The sequence below is a fragment of the Mauremys mutica genome, chromosome 23 (assembly GCF_020497125.1).
Source record: "Mauremys mutica isolate MM-2020 ecotype Southern chromosome 23, ASM2049712v1, whole genome shotgun sequence".
Lineage (NCBI taxonomy): Eukaryota > Metazoa > Chordata > Testudines > Geoemydidae > Mauremys > Mauremys mutica.
The window spans coordinates 10257452-10279877 of NC_059094.1; the positions used below are offsets into that span (position 1 = coordinate 10257452).

The 22426-nt window shown below is 51.8% G+C and overlaps 1 protein-coding gene across 1 annotated transcript in view; it reads left to right on the top strand.

The window, feature by feature from the left end:
- Window positions 1-22426, top strand: part of ASAP3 (ArfGAP with SH3 domain, ankyrin repeat and PH domain 3) — a 63044-nt gene that overhangs the window by 34150 nt on the left and 6468 nt on the right. Inside the window, exons 7-23 of the mRNA XM_044997716.1 lie at window positions 1916-2001; window positions 3222-3297; window positions 3902-3988; window positions 4838-4947; window positions 6293-6362; window positions 7571-7658; window positions 10225-10273; window positions 11137-11324; window positions 11789-11922; window positions 12359-12453; window positions 12862-13042; window positions 15505-15590; window positions 16604-16719; window positions 18673-18740; window positions 19050-19157; window positions 20027-20270; window positions 20793-21090. Of these exons, the coding sequence (XP_044853651.1) occupies window positions 1916-2001; window positions 3222-3297; window positions 3902-3988; window positions 4838-4947; window positions 6293-6362; window positions 7571-7658; window positions 10225-10273; window positions 11137-11324; window positions 11789-11922; window positions 12359-12453; window positions 12862-13042; window positions 15505-15590; window positions 16604-16719; window positions 18673-18740; window positions 19050-19157; window positions 20027-20270; window positions 20793-21090 (2084 nt within the window). The remainder of the gene's footprint in view (window positions 1-1915; window positions 2002-3221; window positions 3298-3901; window positions 3989-4837; window positions 4948-6292; window positions 6363-7570; window positions 7659-10224; window positions 10274-11136; window positions 11325-11788; window positions 11923-12358; window positions 12454-12861; window positions 13043-15504; window positions 15591-16603; window positions 16720-18672; window positions 18741-19049; window positions 19158-20026; window positions 20271-20792; window positions 21091-22426) is intronic.

A 22426-nucleotide genomic window follows, 5' to 3' on the forward strand; every position in this document is an offset into this window, starting at 1 on the left:
GCTGTTGCAACACTGTGCTACTTAGAAAAAGGCCAGTGAACCCAAGAGCTCTGCTAGATTCTAAAAAGGATTGAACATTTATATGGTCAATGAGACCATCCAGAGGGTGATGAGGATTTAAATCCTCATGCTTCAGGGCATAGGCCAACTTCTAACTAATAAAGGTCAGGAAGAAACCTCCCTTAGGGGTCAGGTTATTCATGATCTACAGGGTTTCTTGCTCCTCCTCCTGATGCTGCTGGTGCTAGTCACAGTCGGAGACAGGATATTGGGTTAAATGGACCCCGGTTTGGTCCACTGTGGCCATCTCTAAGAAAATAAAATTTGGAGTGGAAGAAATTCATCATCAGCCCGATTCTGAGAGCCACTGACAGCTGCGTTAGCTGAAAAGGGGAGAAAACGGGATTGTGTCCTTCTCTTTGCTTTTGCATGAAGAAGACCGAAAAGTTCTTGGTATTTTTACACAAACTCTCTCTCTGGATGACTGAAGACCTATTAGGTTAATGCCACTCCAGCTACTATTCAAGTAAAACCTGATGAATTGAGAGGAGGAGTCATATTTTTATGTGGACTGTTTTAAAATTGTATTGGTTTTGGTTAATGTAGTTTGTTAAGTTTTGAATTAAAAACACTTGGGAGAAAAGCTCTCTTTGTTAAAATCCTGTGGACCCAATCCTTGACCTTTGGATGCTGAGAGCACTCCCAAATCCACATCTTTGGGTTTTCCAAGGGAAAGCACAGCAACCTTCGGAGACCTAGGTTATAACTTGAACTGCTAAAATTGAGTTAAATGTGTTAACGCTGCACTAGGAAAAGCAATCGTGTTTAGGATGGGCTTATCGAGCCTGTCATGGAGTCCCCGGGCGATGCTTTGGAACTGCTCCCCACAAAGCCAGTCAGGACTTTTAGGAGCCTCCTCTCCCTTGGAGCAGACTGTCTTCAGGGCAAGAAGTTCACACAGCTTCCACCTTCCTGGGTTTGACCTTGGAGCATTCAGCATATGCCCCTCCGTGCGCTTCCCACAGCGAGTCCACCCAGGCGGGGTCCTGGGGAAGCCAGAGGGTCCTGCACCCCCACTTTGCAGTTAGATGTGACTCTTAGCCAGCCAGTAAAACAGGGTTTATTAGATGACAGGAACACGGTCTAAAACAGAGCTTGTAGGTACAGAGAACGGGACCCCTCAGCTGGGTCCATCCTGGGGGGCAGCGAGCCAGACCACCCCATCTGCCCTCACTTCACGTCCCCAGCCAGCACCCAACTGAAACCCCCTCCAGCCCCTCATTCTCTGCTGAGTTCCTTTCCCAGGCCGGGGGGTCATCTGACCTCTTTGTTCTCCCACACCTTTAGCATCCCCTTGCAGGGGGGAAGGGCCCCGGCCATTAATTGCCAGGAGATAGAGTGTCGGCCAGAAACTGAGGCACCCACACAATATTCAGAGGAAACCTTAAGAACTTCGTCACAGAGCCCATGTTAGTGAAACACAACCACTTTTTGTAGCTGAGACCAAGTTTTAGAGGCAGCTCTAGTGGATCTTGAACTGATCTGCAAAATGATTGCGATCACGTTCACTGTGCGTGACACCACTGATCTGGCTGGGCAAAGCCTAATTTAACCGGCTGCTTTTTCATCTGGCTCTCAGAGGGTTTCCACCGGAGCTGGGACCTGAACCAAAACTCTCTGGACTCGGGGGTAAGTTCACACCCAAATTTGGATCTGAACTTTGCAGTTCAGGTTCATCTAGAGGTGTCACCGTTTCCAGACCTGAATCTGACCCCTAAGGAAATGGCCATATGGCAAAAAGGAGGCTTGGCCTTCTGAAAAATCTGGCGTCTTCCAGTTCTTTCCTCTGAGCTAGTCCAACATTTGAGGAGTCCCTCAACGACATCCTAACTTGGTGTCTCTTCTCCCTCTCTAGTACCTGCTGAAAGCTAACGAGAGCCAGACGAAGCAAGGGCCGGACTTCCTGCAGAGCCTGATAAAGTTTTTCCATGCGCAACATAAGTAGGTACCGTCCCACTCGGCACATCCTGTGAGATGGTGATGTCACTTCCTGGAGCAGGACTCTAGACTTGCCAGTTTTCCCTCGTTTGCTTAACTCCCAGTAGCTTTGAGTGATCGCTAGAGAGAAACGAATCCGCATGGAGTTTAAGCGCATGCTTTTGCTGAGTATGGGAGACATTAAACATGTGTTTAAGGGCCACAGAAAAAGGCATTTTACTGGTACTGTGTCCAGTGACTGGTTACTTTTCTTTAGTGTCACTAGTCCATTACTAAAGCAATCCCTCTCCAGGGAGAGAAATTACCCTAATAGCTGTTAGTTTCATTAATGTGTAATATTTTAATATTAATTGCATTAATTCCAAACTCATTTTTGTATTGCATTAATGATACTTGGAAGAGCACTCTTCATCTGAGGAGCTCAGTGTGATCATCCATTTTACAGATAGGGAAACTGAGGCACAGTGCGTGGACATGCCCAAGGCCACACAGTAGTTAAATGGCAGAGTGGGGAGTAGAATCCATGGCAGCTGACCTCTAGACCCTGTACCTGTCTCTAGTGGAGGCTGCTTCAGAACAATATAGGAGATGAACCTGTCATATAAAACTTGCATCCAGTCCTGGATTTCAAACATCCCCAAATTTGGAGGCGTTCAGATCTGGGGCTCTGGTTTTAGCCCAAATCTGTGCCAGATTCTGGAGTCACTCCGCAACTAGGCTAGAATAACTGAGTGGAGTTTGATCCTATATGTTTTGCAGGGGGGTGAAGCCCTGAATGATGAGAGGTGAGAGGCTTGGCCTCAACCCCCCATGCTGGCTGATTGTAATGAGAGGGGAGTGATCTGGTGATCCATTTCAGGGAAGGGGAGGAGTCTTACCTGCCCAGCTGCCCATTCTGCCCCTGGGAAACACATTGGGTGCATCACGAGTTTATACTCCAGCTGTTGTAAGCTGAATGTCTATAGGCACAACGTGTGGTTTGGAGGTGGGCTGTGGATTCTGAATCCCCTCTCCTTCAGGCCCTCAGGCAGAGTGACTATGGCTCATTGGGAACCTTAGCATGACTTTGATTGATGGTGTTCTTGGTGTGCGCTGTCTCAGAGGGCCAGCATGGGAACTCCCGAGTGCCGACAGCAGGTTTCTTGTAGCTGGTTGTGAAGGACCTGGCCGTGATTGATGAATGGTGTTGCAATGTCTTGGGATGACATTTTTCTCTCTCTCAGTTTCTTCCAAGATGGCTGGAAGGCTGCTCAGAATCTCTACCCTTTCATCGAGAAACTCGCCGCATCTTTACATGCAGTAAGTGTTCTCAGTCAGGGATCAGGCCCTTTACTTTGTTCCCTACAGTGGATTCCAAGGGATCTATGAACTTTCAAGAGACAACACACTGGAGTCCAGCTACCTTTCCAAAAAGGTGGTGTGGGTGGTCCTATGAATCAGAGTAGTGAGCCTTACAGAGGCACTAGGAAAACTGGATGAAGTGGTACCTGGAACACATTGCTAATAGGGGCTGTCGGGGACTAGTGCTGTATGTGCACAGTTCTTGCCAGAGCAACGTAGGGGGAATTTTAAATCATCCAAATGGATAAACCAGCATGACTTCTGTAACAGAAAATCAGACCTCTCCAGTCTACTATACATCTGTGTCTGTGAACGAGTGGATACATGAGAACCAACTCTGCCACTGTCCTGTTTCAGAGATGGGATACCAGGTTAGATGGGCCCGGTTCTGATCCAACCTGGCAGTTCCTATGTTCTTGCCCTACTTTAGAGAGATGAAACCCCCACCCCCGCGCGCGCACACACGCACACTGCTCCCCCTGTTGTTGAGGACAGAGAGGCTCATGATGGCAGTAACATGACTGATCATATTAATGTCTTCTGCTGCTGCTTTTCTTTGCAGCTGCACCAGGCCCAGGAGGAGGAGGTGAAGGAGCTCACTCAGATCCGTGACTCCCTCCGAGGCATCCTGCAGCTGGAGAACAAAGAGGTGAGGCTCCTGGCCTATTTCCCCCCATGGTGCTAAGCAATGAAGGGGCCTAGCACCTTGGGAGAATAGCCAACAGAGTCGGCGCTAGACCTCCTGATGTGTGTCCTACCCTGGATTTTCTACAGAGAGATACAGCCCTGATACCCATGGACTTTCCTCAGGGTAGCCAGGAGCAACCAGAGTTGAGGCAGGTGGGTAGATAGAACAGGAGCTGATCCAAAGCCTACTGAAATCAATGGAAGGGCTCCCTTGGCCTTCAGTGGGCCTTCCAGGGCGTCAGAGACCAAGCTGAGCTTAGCCACCTACAGAGAAGTGATGGCCAGAGGTATATGGGAGGTGCCGAAGGGGGACAAGAGAAGAGTTGCTGAGGGCTCATCCTTGAGAGCGTGATGATGCCATGTGGGAGGAGGGGATCCGTGACTGGGAGCTGGTTTGCGTCGCTAGCCACCTGGGTAGTGTTACGGTGGTGGCAGGAAAGGGTCAGGAACCGAGCTGCAAGCAGCCAAAGCTGGGTGAGGCTGGCCAGAAGGGTAGGACACGTGTCCCAGAGGTTCCGAAGGAAAGAAGGAGGGTGGGAAAGGAGAAGTTGGCGATCAAGGAGAAGGCCCCGGGAAGTCAGGATGGTGGAGGTCTAAGTGATTCTCCAAGTGGCCATAATAAAGTTGGAGGGCGCTTGGAGATGCTGAGGACAACGTAAGAGGAAGGTCTGGGCCGTTCCCTGCTGGCCCAATCCTGCAGGATCAGGCCCTGGCAGGGCAAGAGGGCCGTGACACAGCAAAGAAACAGACCCTGAGGCCTATGCTCTGAATATATATATTTATTTTTTTGTTCTGTCCTTGGTGAGTTCAGGAAAACCTGCTCAGGAAGAACTCTGGCAGCGGCTACAGCATCCACCAGCACCAAGGGAACAAGCAGTACGGGACGGAAAAGTCGGGCTTCCTGTGCAAGAAAAGCGACGGGTGTGTACGAGCTGGCTCCTGCTCGCTCCTGTTTCAGATAGACACTCTGCGTGCTCGTTAAGAGCAGATGTTATCTGGGAAGGCCGGTGGCTGCAGAACGAGGCTCTTGAAGGATCAAGCGATGCAGGAATTACTGGGGGAGGTTCTTTGGTGCGGCCCCACAGGCGATCCGACCAGATGATCCGAACGGTCCCTTCTGGCCTTAAATCTATGAATCCTTGAAAGCCCTCATCTCTGCCCAGTCCACGTGCTTGCACGCAGGGGACGTCCCCACAGCACCCGGGAGGTGGACTTCCCAGCTCAGGCCGCTGTAAATGCACTAGCTCCGCTCCAGAAGCGTGGCTGCATTGGCGTGGGGTAGCCACCCAAGCACCGTCCCGCCCGAGCCCTTGGGTATGGAGTCGGGCAGCGAGCACAAGCTGCCAGCCGTCACAGCCACGCTGCTATTGTTAGTCGCTTGCTTGAGTAGCGCCAGTGCGTACGCACCCATTAGATATTACGCTGGCCGGCTGCGGTGTGAACGTACCTGTAGCTGGGATCCTTTGGGGTGGAATGGGAAAAAAAATGGAACGAGGGGGCTGGATGGTTGGTAGGTTGATAAGATATGGAGCCTGGGACAGGACTTTGGTTTGCCGGTAGCCCAGCTCCGGAGCGACCCCTCCTGTTGCCAGCTGATGTCTGTTAGGAGTCCGGTTTGAAAAGATTCGGTGGCGTGAATCCATTCCCTAGCGGATAGGTGCCCACATCCCACACAAGTCCTCTCCAAGCCAGGCACTAACTGCTACCCACATTGGGAGCCTCAGCAGAGAGGCCAGCGCCCGATGGAGATGAACTGTTCCAAGATGTGATCCTTGCAGCGCAGGGCTGGTGAGGAACCCTATGCTGCAAGCATCTCTCCTGGACTTCAGTCTCCAGGGTTACCAGCCTGGCACCAAATTCCCTTTGATAAGGAAGAAGGCCCATTCTATGGGCATAGCAAGCCGCTTCCTAATGGGAGCAGCACTCTGCCAAGGAGAAGGAAGTGTTTCACCTGTGCACTATGGGCCAACAGTTGGTGTAGGAAGTGCCTCAGGCACTGAGGGAAGAAGGCGTGCGTCGGGATTAAGGGAAGGGATGAGGCACTCGGAGAGGGATGAGGACTGAGAAGACTGGGCAGCCAGAGGGTTTGAGCAGGGGTATTTCTCCATCGGGTGAGTTAAAGGAAGCGCTACGTTCACCCAGGAAGCGATACTCCCCATTAAAGCCCATCAGCGAGATGAGGGGCCGGGGGGTCACCAGGGCGGTGGGAGAAGCTGGGTATCGGGTACAAAGTGGACCCTCACTCCCTTCTCTCTGCCTGACCTAGAATCCGGAAAGTGTGGCAGAAGAGGAAGTGTGGCGTGAAGTATGGCTGCCTCACCATCTCGCACAGCACGGTAAGGTTGGGCGCTGGCAGATGGGTGGAGCTTGGGTTCAGGCTATCATGGAGCCGTCTTAACGAGGGATTGTTTATGGGTATGGAGGCTGTAGGTTAAATCCATTCAAGCCGGTGTGGTGAACTGCACCTCCTATGAATGGGTCTGCGGACACCCATCCAAATCGCAGCCCGAGAGCACGTGCTACTGATGATAACCTTTTAGTTTAAACTAAAGGATCGGACTGTACCTCTTCATCCACTGCTCCTCACGTGTCTCTCAACAAACTGGCAGCTCCCCTTCCCGCTATCTCAAAATGCCATACAGAGCTGTGCAAAGGTTGGCTGGTTTGTTTCCTAGAGGTCCATCTGGCCCCTGAATCTGCATCCTCCACATGCAAGTCCATAACTCTGCCAAGGTTTGCTTAGAACTCTGGTGCATTAAACTTTTGGTAAACTCCACCCAGGCTTGGGATTTGTAAAGCAACCCCAAACTGGGTGCGTCATAACCACTTCATCTTACATAAACAAATGAGACACAGAGAGAGAACATGCTGGAGAAGGTTTTCTATGACCTTTTCAGGTAGGGAGCATAGGTGATACCTTGAGGTTCCAGACTAGACAATTGATAGACACTTCAGGTAGAAAGAATGGCTGCCCTCTAGAGGTAGAGGGAGTAAAATGCAGCTTAAAAGCTGCCTTGGCTCGGATTCTTCTGCAAAAGAAGATTCAGCAAGATTCTAAGAGGGTCTGGGCATTTCTGTAGCTAACAAGAATATCCAGTGTTAGCATAGTTAATGCTGGCCCAAACGCTGGAAAACCTCGTGCTCTTTTGTAATGCCTTTTCATCAGTAGATGAGCTTATTATCCCTGTTCTACATATGGGGGAAACTGAGGAACAGAGAGGGGGTGGTAGTGACTTCTCCAGCATCAGCCGGCAGGCCAGTGGCAGAGCTGGGAACAGAAGCTGGGTGTCCTGAGTCCCAGTCCAGTGTGCTTACCACTAGGTTGTACTGCCCCTCCCATCTTGGACTATTAGAGGTTAGGGAGAAGATGATCCCACATCTCTCTAATGTTGGGTTCTTGCATCTGGTGCCGGTCACTGCTAGAGACTAGATGAAGCTCAGGTCTGATCCTGCCTGACAATGGCTGTGTTCCTAAACAGCGACTGGCAGTCCTTCTGGCTCACTTCACTTCCCATTTCACCTGCCCGCTCTCCTCCTCTCCCAGATCAACCGGCCTCCCGTGAAGCTGAACCTGCTGACCTGCCAAGTGAGACCTCACCCAGAGGAAAAGAAGTGCTTCGACCTTGTGACACGTGAGTAGGGGAACATGAGAGCACCCCGGACCCAGATTTGGAAAGGTATTTAGTAGGGCTGTCAAGCGATTAAAAACTAAGAATACCATTTATTTAAATATTTTTGGATGGTTTTTCCACATTTTTCAAATATATTGATTTCAGTTACAACACAGAATACAAAGTGTAGAGTGCTCACTTTATAATATTTTTTCTTACAAATATTTGCACTGTAAAAATGATAAAAGAAATAGTATTTTTCAATTCACCTCATACAAGTACTGTCGTGGAATCTCTTTATCAGGAAGGTGCAACTTACAAATGTCAAATTTTTTTTTGGTTAGGTAACTTCACTCAAAAACAAAACAATGCAAAACTTTAGAGCCTACAAGTCCACTCAGTCCTACTTCTTGTTCAGCCAATCGCTCACACAAACAAGTTTGTTTACATTTACGGGAGATACTGATGCCCGCTTCTTGTTTACAATGTCACCTGAAAGTGAGAACAGGCATTCTCCTGGGACTTTTGTAGCTGGCACTGCAAGGTATTTACATGCCAGATATGCTAAACATTTGTACGCCCCTTCATACTTCAGCCACCATTCCAGAGGACATGCTTCCAGGCTGAAGACACTCATTTAAAAAAAAAAATTTGTTAATTAAATTTGTGACTGAACTCCTTGGGGGAGAATTGTATATCTCCGACTCTGTTTTACCCACATTCTGCTATATATTTCATGTTATAGAAGTCTCAGATGATGACCCAGCACATGTTGTTTGATTTACGGACACTTTCACTGCAGATTTGACAAAATGCAAAGAAGGTACCAATGTGAGATTTCTAAAGATAGCTACAGCACTCGATCCAAGGTTTAAGAATCTGAAGTGCCTTCCAAAATCTGAGTGGGATGAGGTATGGAGCATGCAGAGCAACGCTCTGTTGCAGAAACTACAGAACCCGAATCACCAAAAAAGAAAATCAACCTCTGACTCAGAGAATGAAAATGAACATGCGTCGGTCCACACTGCTTTGGATTGTTGTTGAGCAGAACTGGTCATCAGCATGGACGCAGGTCCTCCAGAATGGTGGTTGAAGCATGAAGGGATATATCAATCTTTAGCTCATCTGGCATGTAAATATCTTGCGATGCCAGCTAAAACTGTTCTCACTTTCAGGTGACTTTGTGAAAAAGAAGCAGGCAGCATTATCTCCCGTAAATGTAAACAAACTTGTTTGTCTGAGCGATTGGCTGAACAAGAAGTAGGACTGAGTGGACTTGTAGGCTCTAAAGTTTTGCATTGTATTGTTTTTGAGTGCAGTTACGTAACAAAAAAAAATTGACATTTGTAAGTTGCACCTTCATGATAGAGATTGCACTACAGTACTTGTATGAGGTTAATTGAAAAATACTATTTCTTTTGTTTATCGTTTTTACAGTGCAAATATTTGTAATAAAAATAATATAAAGTGAGCACTGTACACTGTGCATTCCGTGTTGTAATAGAAATCAATATATTTGAAAATGTAGAAAAACATCCAAAATATTTAATACATTTCAATTGGTAGTCTCTTGTTTTAACAGTGCAATTAAAACTGTGATTAATTTTTTTGAGTTAATCGTGTGAGTTAACTGCGATTCATTGACAGCTCTAGTATTTAGGCATTGCTTGCGCTCAGCACCGCAAGGCCTGACTGGTTTAGGAGCCTAAACTCATTTTCAAAAGGGATTTAGGTGCCAAAATACCAAGTGCCTAAATCCCTTTTGAAAATGCACTTAGGCTCCTAAGTCAGTTAGGCCTTGCGGTGCTGAGCGCAGCAATGTCTAAATATCTTTACAGATGTGGGCCCCGGTATCTCATGCTCTCGAGATCCAGGATAGGACATTGCATCTGCTCTACAATTCTGAGCTCTCCCCGTTTTTGGATCTTGTAAATCGATTTTAAGGCATCTCTCTGGCTAGGAACCCCCCCGCCCCCGGGGCAGCCCCTCAGAGAGAACAGGGAAGGTGTATTTTTAACTGGGGTGCAAACTGAGAGATGGCCATCGCGGGCTAGAGGCAGGACTAGAGTAACTGAGCTCTGTGCAAAGTTCTCCCAGCTCTGGAATGGCCTTTGTTCCTCACCTACATCCTAGCTATTCCGATTCTGATTTTAGATACCTCCTGAGGTCCCTTCCCGCCCTGAGAGTCTAGGATTCTGCCCACCCACAGCTCCACCAATGCATCTCAGCCCTCTTGAGCTATAGACACCCTTCTCCCTCCTCCTGCCCCTTTTTTCAATTCCAGGCCTCCCCCAAGTGGAAAGGTGCCTATCATAGGATCCTTAAGGGATGAGTGTAAATGTTCTCTGTGGAGTGAGGCGAGACCTACCAAACTCATGACACTTGTGGCCCAAGGTTGGATTTGAACCAGGTCTCCAGAAGTACAAGTCCAAAAGCTTTATTTCACAATGCTGCATAGATCGGCCTGCTAAAATTATCCAGCCTCTTGAAGCAGCTGGCTTTGTGCTTCTGACCTGGCCAGAGATCATGGGCTTTCCCAGATATTGAAAGCATCCCTTTCACCGGTCCCCTCTCCCTCTCCTTGCAGATAACAGGACATACCACTTCCAGGCTGAGGATGAACAGGAGTGTGTTGTGTAAGTGACAGCAACCGTCCTCTCCGCCCATCCTCCCCTTTCCCGGAGTGGCAATGGCTACTGGCCTTGCAGGAGAGAACAGGACAGCGGCCTCCTCTGCATATGCAAATGTGGAGGCACAGGCCCCTCCCATTTGAGATCCAGCAGGCTCTGCATTGGCTGGCATCAGGATTGGGGCTCTGAGACATAATTGAGCAGTCGGGCTTCTGTCCACAGAGCAGGGGGGCACAGATGTGCGAGCCAGAACGTTGCACTGAGTCTGGGGCTCCCTGTCACCACTGCAGAATACAGGGCACTCAGTTCCCATGGCAGGATGCTCTGCTTTGTAGGTTTACATCCTAGGCCCACTGTCTGGCTCCTGGATCCCACAGAGGTTGTGAACACCACATGTGAAGACACTGTGCTTGGCCCCTGCAGGGAGGGAGCACCTTGCGTCCTCACTCTGCAGTGTGAAGGCAGTGGGGTCTAGTGGGTAGAGCAGTGGCCTGGGGGTCAGGAGACCTGGGTTCTCTTCCTGGCCCTGCCACTGGCCTGCTGGGTGACCTTGGGCAAGTTACTTCCCTGCTCTGTGCCTCAGTTTCCTCCTGTATGAAAGGCGGATAATACCGTCCTGCTTCGGAAGGCGCTTTGAGATCTGCTGAGGAACTGTGCTCAGGATCGCCGTGTATTATTACGGTGCCCTCTGTGCTCCGGACAGGAGCTTTGCGCAGAGGCAGGGACCCGTTACCCACCGTCCTGTTTCTCTAGCCTAGAAAGCCTTTTTTTGTTTTGTTTCTCTTCCTCCCGTGATCCCTCCCTCGGTTTCCATTGCACTTGTCCCTCGCTGCCTGGGTCCCTGTCTGACGTTTCCCCTCCCTGTCCAGCTGGGTGTCCGTGCTCCAGAACAGCAAGGATGAAGCTCTCAGCAACGCCTTCAAGGGTGACCCGAGCGGCTGTGCGGCCTCCGCCGGGGGGGTAACGGACGCTGGCCTGCAGGAGCTCACCAAGCTGGTCCTCGGCGAGGTGAAGGCCATGCCAGGCAACAGGCAGTGCTGTGACTGCGGGGCCCCAGGTAGGTCGGTGATGGGGGCACCCGGGTGCCGCGAAGCCCTGTTGCAAGGGGCAGTCTCGGCGCGTGCATGGGCCTGACGCCCTTAGCCTGGCACTGGTCACGTCACCGGCATTGTGAGCTTTGCTTTGCCTGGTGGCTTTAACCCATTGCTGGCTCAGACCGGGATGCGCACGCCGTCTCTGTGGTCTAGTTGGACACGGCGTGAGCCTGTGGCCATTCGCACCCGGCTGTTCTTGGAAGCTGGATGCCAGCCGGGAGGGGGGGGCGATCCCGGGGCAAGGGCGGAGGTGAGGGATTTCTCCAGTGATGCCATATGGAGATCTGGGTAGAAAAGGACTAAGCGGCCGACCTGCAACGGGCCAGGAGGTGCCAGAGTGCAGGGGTCAGGCAGGGATGCGGGGAAGGATGTGCCGCCGGGGGGGCGGTCGCAGCTCGCTCACTGGCGCTGTACCGCTTCCTTGCAGATCCCACGTGGCTCTCCACCAACCTGGGCATCCTGACGTGTATTGAGTGCTCAGGCATTCACCGGGAGCTGGGGGTGCACTACTCCCGCATACAGTCCCTGACCCTGGACGTTCTCAGCACCTCTGAACTGCTGGTAAGCGGCTCCTGTGCGTAGGGGACCTCCGTCTCCTTGCTCCTCCTTTCTGCTTCTCCTTAGCACTCTGTCCCCTTCCCCAGATTCACAGGCGTGGCCATGAAAGCTAAGCCTAGCGCAGCCCAGATCGAGAGCCGGTCTGTTTTGTGACACTCAGACTAGATTTCCAAGGTTCCCGTCGTTCTAGACGGCAGAGATCTTGCAAGGTCCTCTCACAGATTCTCCTGAATCCAGCCCTGAAACGTGGCTTGGCCTCAACCCGTTTCTAGGGAAGGATGGATGTATCCACTATAGTTTTTCTTTAGCTTCTTTCTCTTGGCCTTTCTCCGGGGTGTGAAGCAAACCGCTACTAACTGGCAAGCATGTCAAGCCATGGGGCTCTCAGGCACAGAAGCACCTGTGCTTACGGGGCTGCTTTCCCCCCTCTCGTTCGTAGCTGGCGGTCAGCATTGGAAATGCCCGGTTTAACGAAATCATGGAGGCCACGCTGCCGGCGCAGGGGAATCTGAAGCCTTCGTCAAGCAGCGATATGTGAGTAAGACACGGGGGTGTGTGTCAGACCCAGACCTGCTCGCTCTCATGGGCTCACCTGGGAGGAGGGTGGAGGTGGCACCTTCCTCTAGGTGCGGCCATCCCGACCTGCTGTCTCATCCCTTGTCCGGGGGTGTATTTCCTTCTCTTGCTTTGCCCCTGTCCTGGCTTAAATCCAAAGCTCCTCAGCCCCCTGTCCAAAATCCACCAGCCTGAGGAGTCAGTCCAGAGGTGACGGTCTGTCTCTCTAGCAGTGCTGCAGGGCCAGCCACGCCTTTCCTTTCTGGAGCGGGGAGAGATCTGTTTGGTCCGGCGTGCCTGACTTCGTCTCAGCTCAGAAATCTGCAGCAAGGCTGGGTGGGTGTGAGTGTGACCTTGCTGACCCAGCTCCCTCCCTTCCGCCTGCAGGAGCGCCAGGAAAGAATATATCGTGGCCAAATACATGGAGCGCAAGTATGTCCAGAAAGCCGGCAGGGATGAGCCGCACCGGCTCTGGGAAGCCATTCGCAACCGGGATCTCTTTGCCTTGTTACAAGCCTTTGCGGAGGGGCACGATTTAGCAAAACCCCTGGCTAGCCCTGACAGCCAGGTGAGTGTTGCTTGCATGTCTGTAGCCATCTCGTGTCTTGTACTTGGATTATCAGCTGTCTGGGGCAGACGCCATCAGTGACCGTTGTTCCAGCGCCTGGCACGCTAGGGGGCCTGGTCCATTCCTTGGGCTCCTAGGTGCTACGCTAATGCAAACCATAAATGGGGCTGGCTGGCAGCGCCGTCCTGCATGGTGTCACTCACACCGCGCTGGCTGAATTCTACAATCCGTGTGATTCATGCTAGACGCCAGCTGTGACCCCATCTCCGTGCTGTGGTGCAGCTCGCAGACCCTGTTGCTGCAGCGCTGGCTTAGATGAGTTTCAGAGCGTCTAAGGCTAAAAGGGACCCTCTGATCGGCTAGTCTGACCTCCTATATATCGCAGGCCATTAAATATCACCCAGATGCCCCTGTGTTAAGCCCAAAGCATTTCAGTCCTCAGGAAGCTAAACTGGTGCATGCCCCAGGCAGAGAACAGGAGAGACGAAGGTGCCACCAATGCCCGAGGCCTCTGCAATGGCAGGGAACTGGTCAGGTTAACACGGGTGGGGTGAAGCTTTGGAGCATGTGGGGAGGATTTGAACCGTGTGATTCTGCAGCTTGAGGGACTATGTGTCCAAAGTGGATTCAAAGCTTGTTCCTTCTGCTCTGTTGAAATTCGCATCTCTGGAAGAGCGTGGAGCCCAGCATCTTGCCGCTGGCATGCCAGTGACATGTGGCCGCTCTTGCCATTGAAAGGTGAAACAGGGTCTTCTAACTTCCGCCCAAGGATCCCCAAGCAGGGTGGGCTTTAGGCCGATTCCCCAGAATCAGGCCCCACACCTTAGGTGCCTTTTCATTTATTTTTTTACTCACCCGGCGGTGGTCCGGGTCTTCGGCGGCACTTTGGTGGCGGGGGGGCCGCGGAAGACCCGGAGCGAGGGAAGGACCCCCTGCCGCCAAAGTGCCGCTGAAGACCCAGACCGCTGCCGGGTATTCAAATCGGGCCCTGAAGTTCCTAAAGCCGGCCCTGTCCCCAAGTACTACTTCTGCCATATATTAGCCATTTCATTTGGGGCCTGCTATGTGCTTGGGGCTTTCCAAACACATGCAGAGGGCCAGGCTCTGCCCCGAGGGGGTCATAGGCTGAGACTGGACAGACAGGTTAGGGGTCAGGAAACAACAGTTCTGTTGTTGACTCTTATACAAGTCATTTAGGTTCACTATAAGCCACACAGCAGAAGTGGACGGGATAGGGGCCTTGCAGATGAGCGGGGGATAGAGAGTCATGCCACAAAGGGGGCTGCTGGGGGTGAGAATTCCTGCCTACGTAGCATCGTGAAAAAGTGATGTGCTAATGCTGATGATCTTGGTTTGATCTGAGCATTCGAGCCGGTTGTAAAATGGGCTTTGGAAAATTTTGACTAAATGGAAAAAAAAAAAATCATGTTTTGAAATTTTCCACTGTAAAGTTCAATTGTTTGGTGGGAGGAAAAAAAATTTGAAAACTGAAATTTTGATTCTGAAATGCTGCCATGGTGCCTCATGGGAGTTGTACTTTGAGTGCCTCGGGCTCCCATTCTCCTCTATAGGCTGGGCTCCCTGCTCAGACTACATTCTTCCATGATGCATCATGGGCCTATCTCATGGCAAGTGGAGGCAGTTGCACCATGGCTGGGGACTCTGATGATGCATCATGGGATATGTAGTTCAGCTGGGTAACCTGGCTTACAGAGGAGAATGATGACATAAAGAAACCAGACTAAAATTCCCAAGAGGCACCACAGCAGGCTATCTGAACTGAAATATTCACTTTTTTTTGAGCATTTGGCTTGTTTGATGAAATATTGAAAGTTTTCTCTTGAAAACAGACAGTTTTCATGGAAAATTTTCATTTTTGTCAGTATCCAATTTTCCATCAATAAATGGTTTCAATGGAAAATTTTCCACCAGCCCTTCTGAGCAGCTCACAGCTGAGAAGGCCCGGACAGGATTTTCCTTGGATCCTGCTGTCCCTTGCCTCGGCAGCTGATGCTAAGCGACACCAGATGTTCCTCCTCATCTCTGGGGTTGAGGACACGTCTTCTGCAGGGTTCTCAGGAAATGAGTGGCCATCAAACCCACAACCCCTGCTAGGATGCTGCCACGATCAGGGCTCAAAGAAGAATTAGATACATTCATGGAGGATAGAGCCATTGGTGGATTAGCTAAGATGATCAGGGATGCAACCCCATGCTCTGGTGTCCGTAGCCTCTGACTGCCTGAAACTGGGAGTGGATGACGGGATGGATCACTCAATGATTGCCTGTTTTGCTCATTCCCTCTGAGGCACCTGGCGTTGGCCACTGTAAGAAGACAGGCTACTGGGCTAGATGGACCCAGTATGGCCGTTCTTATGTTCTCTTGTGAACTGAACGTGCCGTGCCAAGCTGCGCTGTAGTGGAGAGAGGGTTAATTTTGCTTCTCCTCCTCCCCCGTGATAGGACCAGGGTGAGTTGGCTCTGCACCTGGCTGTGCGTTATGCAGACAAGTCCTCCCTCCCGCTGGTGGACTTCATCATTCAGAATGGGTAAGCCTCACCCAGGGAGGAGGGCAGGCGGCAGGCAGCAGGCTGACATCCATAGCATCTTGGGCTGGGAACATGTCAGGTCTCATAAGCTAAGCAGGTGCAGGCCTGGTCAACACTGGGAGGGGAGGCTCCACTCGAAAAATCCATGTGACTTTGAGCTCTCCGCTGGAGGTGTATTCTCCGCTGGGTCTGGCCTTCATCACCTGCGTTTGAAGGTGGTTAATCAGAAAGCTGGTGGGATTTGCAGCTGACCCTAACATGGGAGGAATTGCAAGGACGGAGGATTAATCCAACGGTACCAAGTGAGGTTAGAAATTGGGGCAGAAAATAAGAGATTTGATTTAGAACAAATCGTGGGGGGAAGAACTAATCCAAAAGGCAGATGATGATGCAGGGAAGTGGGAGATGCCTGGAAAGTGGGGGTGGTGGAAGAGAGACCTAGACTGGCTGCCATAAGGTCTATCCAGTAAGCTGTCCACTGGCCCGTGTAATTATGGGCTGGCTGCATGGCTGTATTATACAATGGAGCACAGAGGTAATTGCTCTTCATGTGCCTCCAGTGAGACCCCAGCTGGAATTCCGTGCCCCTCGCTCTCAGCAGGAGGAGGATGAAGCCGGACTAGAAGGAATTTGGAGAACAACGATGTTGCCAGGAACTGGGGAGGAAGAAGGACTCTCTTGCCATAGTTCCCCCTGTGTGGGCACAAAAATCTCTCTGGTGGTGACTGGCAGCGCACCTTTCATACACGGATCTCAGTGTCACTGATTCTCTCATCCCCCACAAGAGGCAGGGCAGGAGCCTTCTCCCCATTTTAGAGATGGGGAAACTGAGGCACAGAGTGGGGAAGTGACATACCCAAGTTCAAGCGGGTCAGTGGCAGGGCTGGGACTAGAACCCAAATCTCCTGACTCCCAGACCTCCAACTAGACAGCGCTGTCTCTCCGGTGGGAGATGTTTGACACAGTTCTTTGCTGCTGCCTGCGTCTTCAGCTGCCTTTGCTTGACTGTGCAGGGGGAACGTGGACAAGGCAACTCCGGACGGGAACACGGCTCTGCACTACAGTGCTCAGTACAACCAGCCCAACTGCCTCAAGCTGCTGCTGAAAGGGAAAGCAGCCATGAACACAGGTAGGGAACGTGGGGTAGATCGGGCAAGGAGCGCAGCCAGAGGGAGGTTGGAGGGGAAGCCATGCGATGCTCCAGCCCTATGGAATTGTGGTGGGAGGAGGGAAATCAGAACAGATTTTAAAATGGGGCTATCTGGATTGCTCCCAAAATTTTTATGGCAGAACAAAGGGGCCAAGGCCAGCCAGTGTCTATCTCTCTGTCCTAGGTCCTTATCTGACTCCCATTACTGTTGTATCTGAGCGTATCATAATCTGTAACGTATTTGTCCTCATAACAGCCCTGTGAGGTAGGGGAAGTCCTGGTATTCTAATTTACAACTGGGGAAACTGAGGCACAGAGCAGGGAAATGACTTGCCCAAGGTCTGTAGCAGAGCAGGGAATAGACCCCAGGTCTCCCAAGTCCCAGGCTAATGGTCTAACCACTAGATCATCCTTCCTCCGTCTCTTGTCGCTACGCTATTCCCCCCCAGGGTAGACCAGGCCTTAGTGTGAATGCAGTTATATCAGTATCCTGGTGCCATTACACTGGTATAGGTTATTCCGATTTGGGAAGAGGAATGGCTAGGCTGGCGTGAACGCCTTTTATACCAGTATGACTGCAGCGACCACACCGCTACAGCATTATTGTCACAGAGGTACAGGTTTGGGTGTAGACAAGCCCAGATCATGTCTCGCATGTTAGCCAGGAGATTCTTTAGCAAGGCTGCAGGACACAGACAGACCCTGTGGTTCTCTCTGCTAGCCTGTGCTGCCTATTTCCCGCCAGACAGGGTGTTTCTAAGTCCTGGCCTGGACCACACAGCTGACCACACAAACAGCCCTCCCCCATTTAAATTGACGTTAATAGTAAAGGATTTAAACAATTTAAACAGTATCCAGGCGATTTGTGTGAACGTGTGAGAATAGGGGGGAATGTTTACATGGGAGGCGGGTCTGAGCTGTGAAGTTCAGATCCAGAGACATAATTTGAGGGTCGGGGTTGCTGGAACAGAGGGAGCCAGGGGGCCATGGTCCCATCACTTTTTACCGGCTGCAAGCGATGCGGGGGAGGAGGCGGAGAGGAGCTTCCTTCACTCCTGTTGAGGGTGGGAAGGTTGCTCAGCCCTGGGGAGCCAATTCTGGCCCATTCTACAGAGTCATAGAGTTTAGGGACAAAAGGGTCCCCCAGATCATCTGGAGAGACGAGCCTTATTTAGAGAGCTGGGTGGGAATTGTTCAGCAAAACCCCTTTTCATTGGCAAATGACAATTTGTCAAAACCAAAACGGGGGGTGGGAAAGGGATGGTTTCGATGTTCTTGTTTCAAAAAAAAAGTTTTGAAAGTTGCAGCATCGCATCTTTTTTTTCTTTTTTTTTAAACCAAATTCCGTTTTTGGGTCTGGATGCCTATTTTGTTCAGAAATGTAAGTTAATTTATTGCATTTAAAAAAAAAAGTAAACACTTTTTATAAAAAGCTCGAAAGAGAATGAAAACGTTTCTCTTGATTCAATCTGAAGTGTTGTTTTTTGGATTTTCAGTCTGTGAAAATTTAAGATTTCAACTTTTTCCCCCTTGATTCGGGATGGGGAATTTTTTTTTAACAAAATCTCAAACACGTTTCCTGCCTGGCTTTAGTTATTGACTCAGGCTGAGTGGAATGGAGCAGGCGCAAGCTCGTGCAGTTACCCACTCACGGGAGCGTGTTATGGGGGTGCAGACGAGCTGGGTTCACTGCAGGCTGGTTTAATCCTGCCTGCCGTCTCCTGACGGCAATCCAAGCACAGAACAGGCCCTGAGCCTGGTGGTCAGATTTGTGGCCCTCTCCGGTTCAGGGAGTGGTGGCTCAGTGGGGCTCTGGTGCTCACTGATCTGCGTTGGGTGTCTCTTTGCGCTGGGGGGGGTTCTCTGAGGGGGCGGGAGCGAGGGGTGCTCTCAGGGGGAGCCCTGGTAACTCAGCCCTGGCCTCCTCTCTAGTGAATGCAGCAAGCGAGACGGCCCTGGACGTAGCAAGGAGGCACAAACACCTCGAGTGCGAAGAGCTGGTAGGTCGAGTGCTTAGTGCTCACGGTAACATAGGCCGGTTGCTGCAGCGGGAGGGGAGAGGGGATCTGCTGTCGGGGTGGGGGACGGGGCAAGGATGGAGGTGGGCATCCTGTGGGGTGAGGTGGGAGGAAGCAGGGTCCTGCTGTAGAGCCCGGATGACTCCTGCTACGGGGCAGAGAAGGGAGGCAAGTTTGGGGAGGGGTGCTGTGGGGGAGGGGAGGGGTGGGTTGGGGGCATGCAGGATGGGAGAAGATCAGGGCTCTGCCGAGGAGCTGAATCTTCCCCCTCGCACCCCAAATTTCTGGCAGCTTGAGCAGGCACAGGCCGGGAAGCTAAACCTGCAGGTGCACTTGGAGTACAACTGGGAGGCCACTCAGGAATATGCCTACGACAGCGAGGACGAGCTGGAGGAGAAGGTACTGCTCTCCCGAGCAGCGTGTGCGCGCGTCCCTGGCCTCCGCCAGGCAGAGCTCTTCCTGCCAGGCCCAGGGCCACCTCCCTACAGGGGCAAGCGGGGCTCCTACCCTTGTGATGGTTCTCGGGGTCCCCAGCAGTGTGAGTCCCTTTGTGACTCCCCTGCCTCTAGCATGAGGGAATCTTGCTGGTGGTAACTGGATGGCAGGTCTCTAATGCCACCAGCCTCTCGAGCAGTCCTCTCCGGGCACCCGAGTCCCCTTCGAAGCATTCGACTGTGACACCCAGCCCCTGACGCTGGCTACTCACAGGAAGCCCAGGCGCCCTGCCCCCAGAGAGCAGGGGGCCTTCGTTTTACCTTAAACCACTGCCCCTGTGTCACACCCGCAATGTGTAATGGAACCGAAGCAGGTTTATTTGAGAGAGAGAGCGGAGATTCCCCCCTGGAAACGAGAGAGAGCGATCGAAACAAACAGTGACCTCGCAAAACAAAACCAGCAAATGCGAACCAGGGCCTCCGCTTCTTAAGGGTTCCCTTTCCTAGCGAATAAAGGAGATGTTCCCCCGCCCCGCCCCACCCCACCGCGCAGTCTGTTGCAGAGCTGGCTGGCTTCACGGGAACCGGGATCCAAACTTTCCCGAAAACCAGTCGGGATCTCTGGCTTGCCCACTAACCCTGCACGTTGCTACGTCAAGCCAAGAGCAGTGGAGGAACCTGGATGGCAGGACAAACAGCAGCAGGAGCCAGGTTCCGTTAACATAGTGGGGAGGTGATTATGCTCAGCACCAAGCTACTGAGCGGGGTGGTTTTGCTGGGGGTCTCTGGGCAGCAGCAAGGGAAGCAGCGGTTGTTTTTTCCACCCCCGTTCAGCTGAGCCCGCTGCAGCGATCCTTCAAGTCCACGTCATCCCCAACCACGGGCCAGCCCGGCCTCTTCCCCCAGAACCGGTGGAGCTGCACCGGCATGGACATCAGCAACAAGACCTACGAGACCATCCTGGTCCCCTCGCGGCCCATTCAGCGGCGGTCACACAGCGAGGAGATCCCCCCACCGCTGCCCATCAAAAACCCGACCAGGGGCGGCTCCAGAACCAAGCCGGGGCAGAGCCCAGCAGGTGAGCTGGTCCCCCCTCAGCCAGGCCAAGGGAGGTCGGTAGTGCCAGTGAGAGCAAAGCTCTGAGGATCCAGCCCTTAGGACTGGCTGCATCTTTGAGCCTCTTGATCCCAGCCCAGATCTGCTGTCCCTATTGAGTACACGATTTATCCTCCAGCCAAGCTTCCTGCTTTGCCTCAGCCTGTGGGACTCTGGGACCAGCTGGCCCAGGAAGGGTGGAGGCAGCCTGGACACTGGAGAATAACCAGGGATGTTAGTTCTCTTGGATTTCAAATACAGCTGAGGTTTGGGGGAAAGTTCAGGGCTGGGGGGAAGGTCCCGGCTGGTTCTTACTCTGAACTGGCTTGGCTGTTCCTGGAAAGGGCTCTGCAGGCCACGAGTGCCATGACTCCGCTCCCCAGTGGGAAATCAAAGACTCTGGGGCACTGAAAGGCCAAGCAATGTCCCAGTATGGTTGACAAACGCATGGGGGAGCTCTCTGCTGGGGCACATCACTTCCTGAGCTCCCTCTCCTCTGTTCCAGATCGCCCAGAGCTCCCGCGTCAGGCCTCCGAGCCCCAGTCTTCTGCATCGTCAGAGGCAGCTGCCTGCCGACACCTGTCCACATCCAGCGCTCCCGGCACCTTGGACGGCTGTGCTTCCCGGCCACCGTCCACCTCCCGAAGCCCCCCGGAAGCCAGACGCACGGTCTACTGGGAAACCCGCTCAGAGACAGAGAGTGGCAGCCAGTGGAGGACGTCGGAGACCAGTCAGACGACAGCCCAGCAGCCTGCCGCTGGGACGTCGCCGGAACAGGGGCAAATAACCCCAGTCAAGTTCAGGTAGGGAGTGGACCCCGGAGCTTGCGGCTGAGAGGGGGACCCCCTGTGGGATAGGAGCGCCCCCCAGTGGTGGGAGAGGTGTTGGATTACCTCGGCAGGGTTTTGCACCATTGACAGGGGGTTTGCACAACCTGCTAGATGTGATGGCGTTGATCAGCTCAGGAGGAGCCCAAATTGCACCCCAAGGGCCAAACAATCCAGGGTTTGGCCCTTGGGTGCCTTTCCACCACGTGGGGAATTCTTCCCGGGAAAGGGACGAAACAGATGAAACCCTCTGTCCGTGCAACTTCCATATCATTGCAAATATTCAGCCCTATCGCTCCCCTGGTGTAACGATTCTGGTTCTGTTGGGACCCAACCGAGAATGTCAATTCAGCACAAATTGCTTAGAGCAGGGCAGTTACAGCCCAAGGCTGGGGTTTCTTTGCACACCAAGGGAAACCAAACCAGCCAAGCAGAGAAGACTTCGGTCGCACCCCACTGGCTAACCACAAGTCACACAAGCAATTCCCTTAGACACTCCAGTTTCCCAGTATCACCGCCAGTGCCACTTGTTATGGGGACAAATGGTTATGAAAACCAACACCCCAGTAAAAGAAAAGAGGTTCTCTCGATCCCAAAGGACCAAGCCCCAGACCCAGGTCAATATACAAATCAGCTTTTACCCACAAATCACGCTGTTGCCAATCCTTTAGAAGCTAAAATCTAAAGGTTTATTCGTAAAAGGAAAACGGTACAGATGAGAGCTAACATTGTTAAATGGAATCAATGTTATACAGTAATGGCAAAGTTCTTGGTTCAGGCTTGCAGCAGGGATAGAATAAACTGCAGGTTCAAATCAAGTCTCTGGAGGACATCCACAGCTGGGCTGGGTCATTCGTCCTTTGTTCAAAGCTTCAGTGTAGCAAAGATCCTCCAGAGGCAAGAAGCAGACTGAAGACAAGATGGAGATGAGGCAGCTGCCTTTTATAGTCTCTGGTCATGTGGCCTCTCTTTGTTCCAAATACAAGCGTTCTGGCACATGGCAAGGAAAAAACCTTAGAGTTCTGTCCACAGGCATGTCCCTACATACCTTGCTGAGTCCCAAGGTGTATCTGCCTTCTCTCAATGGGTCCATTGTATAGCTGATGGCCCTTAATGGGCCATCAAGCAGGCTAGGCAGAGCTGACACTAAATTGTCTGGGGTGTCACCCAGAAGCATAGCACAAATTTGAAACAAAGACAGTACAGAGCCAATATTCATAACTTCAACTACAAAAATGATACACCCATACAGATAGCATAATCGTAATCAGAAAATCATAACCTTTCCAGAGATACCTTACACGACAACTGT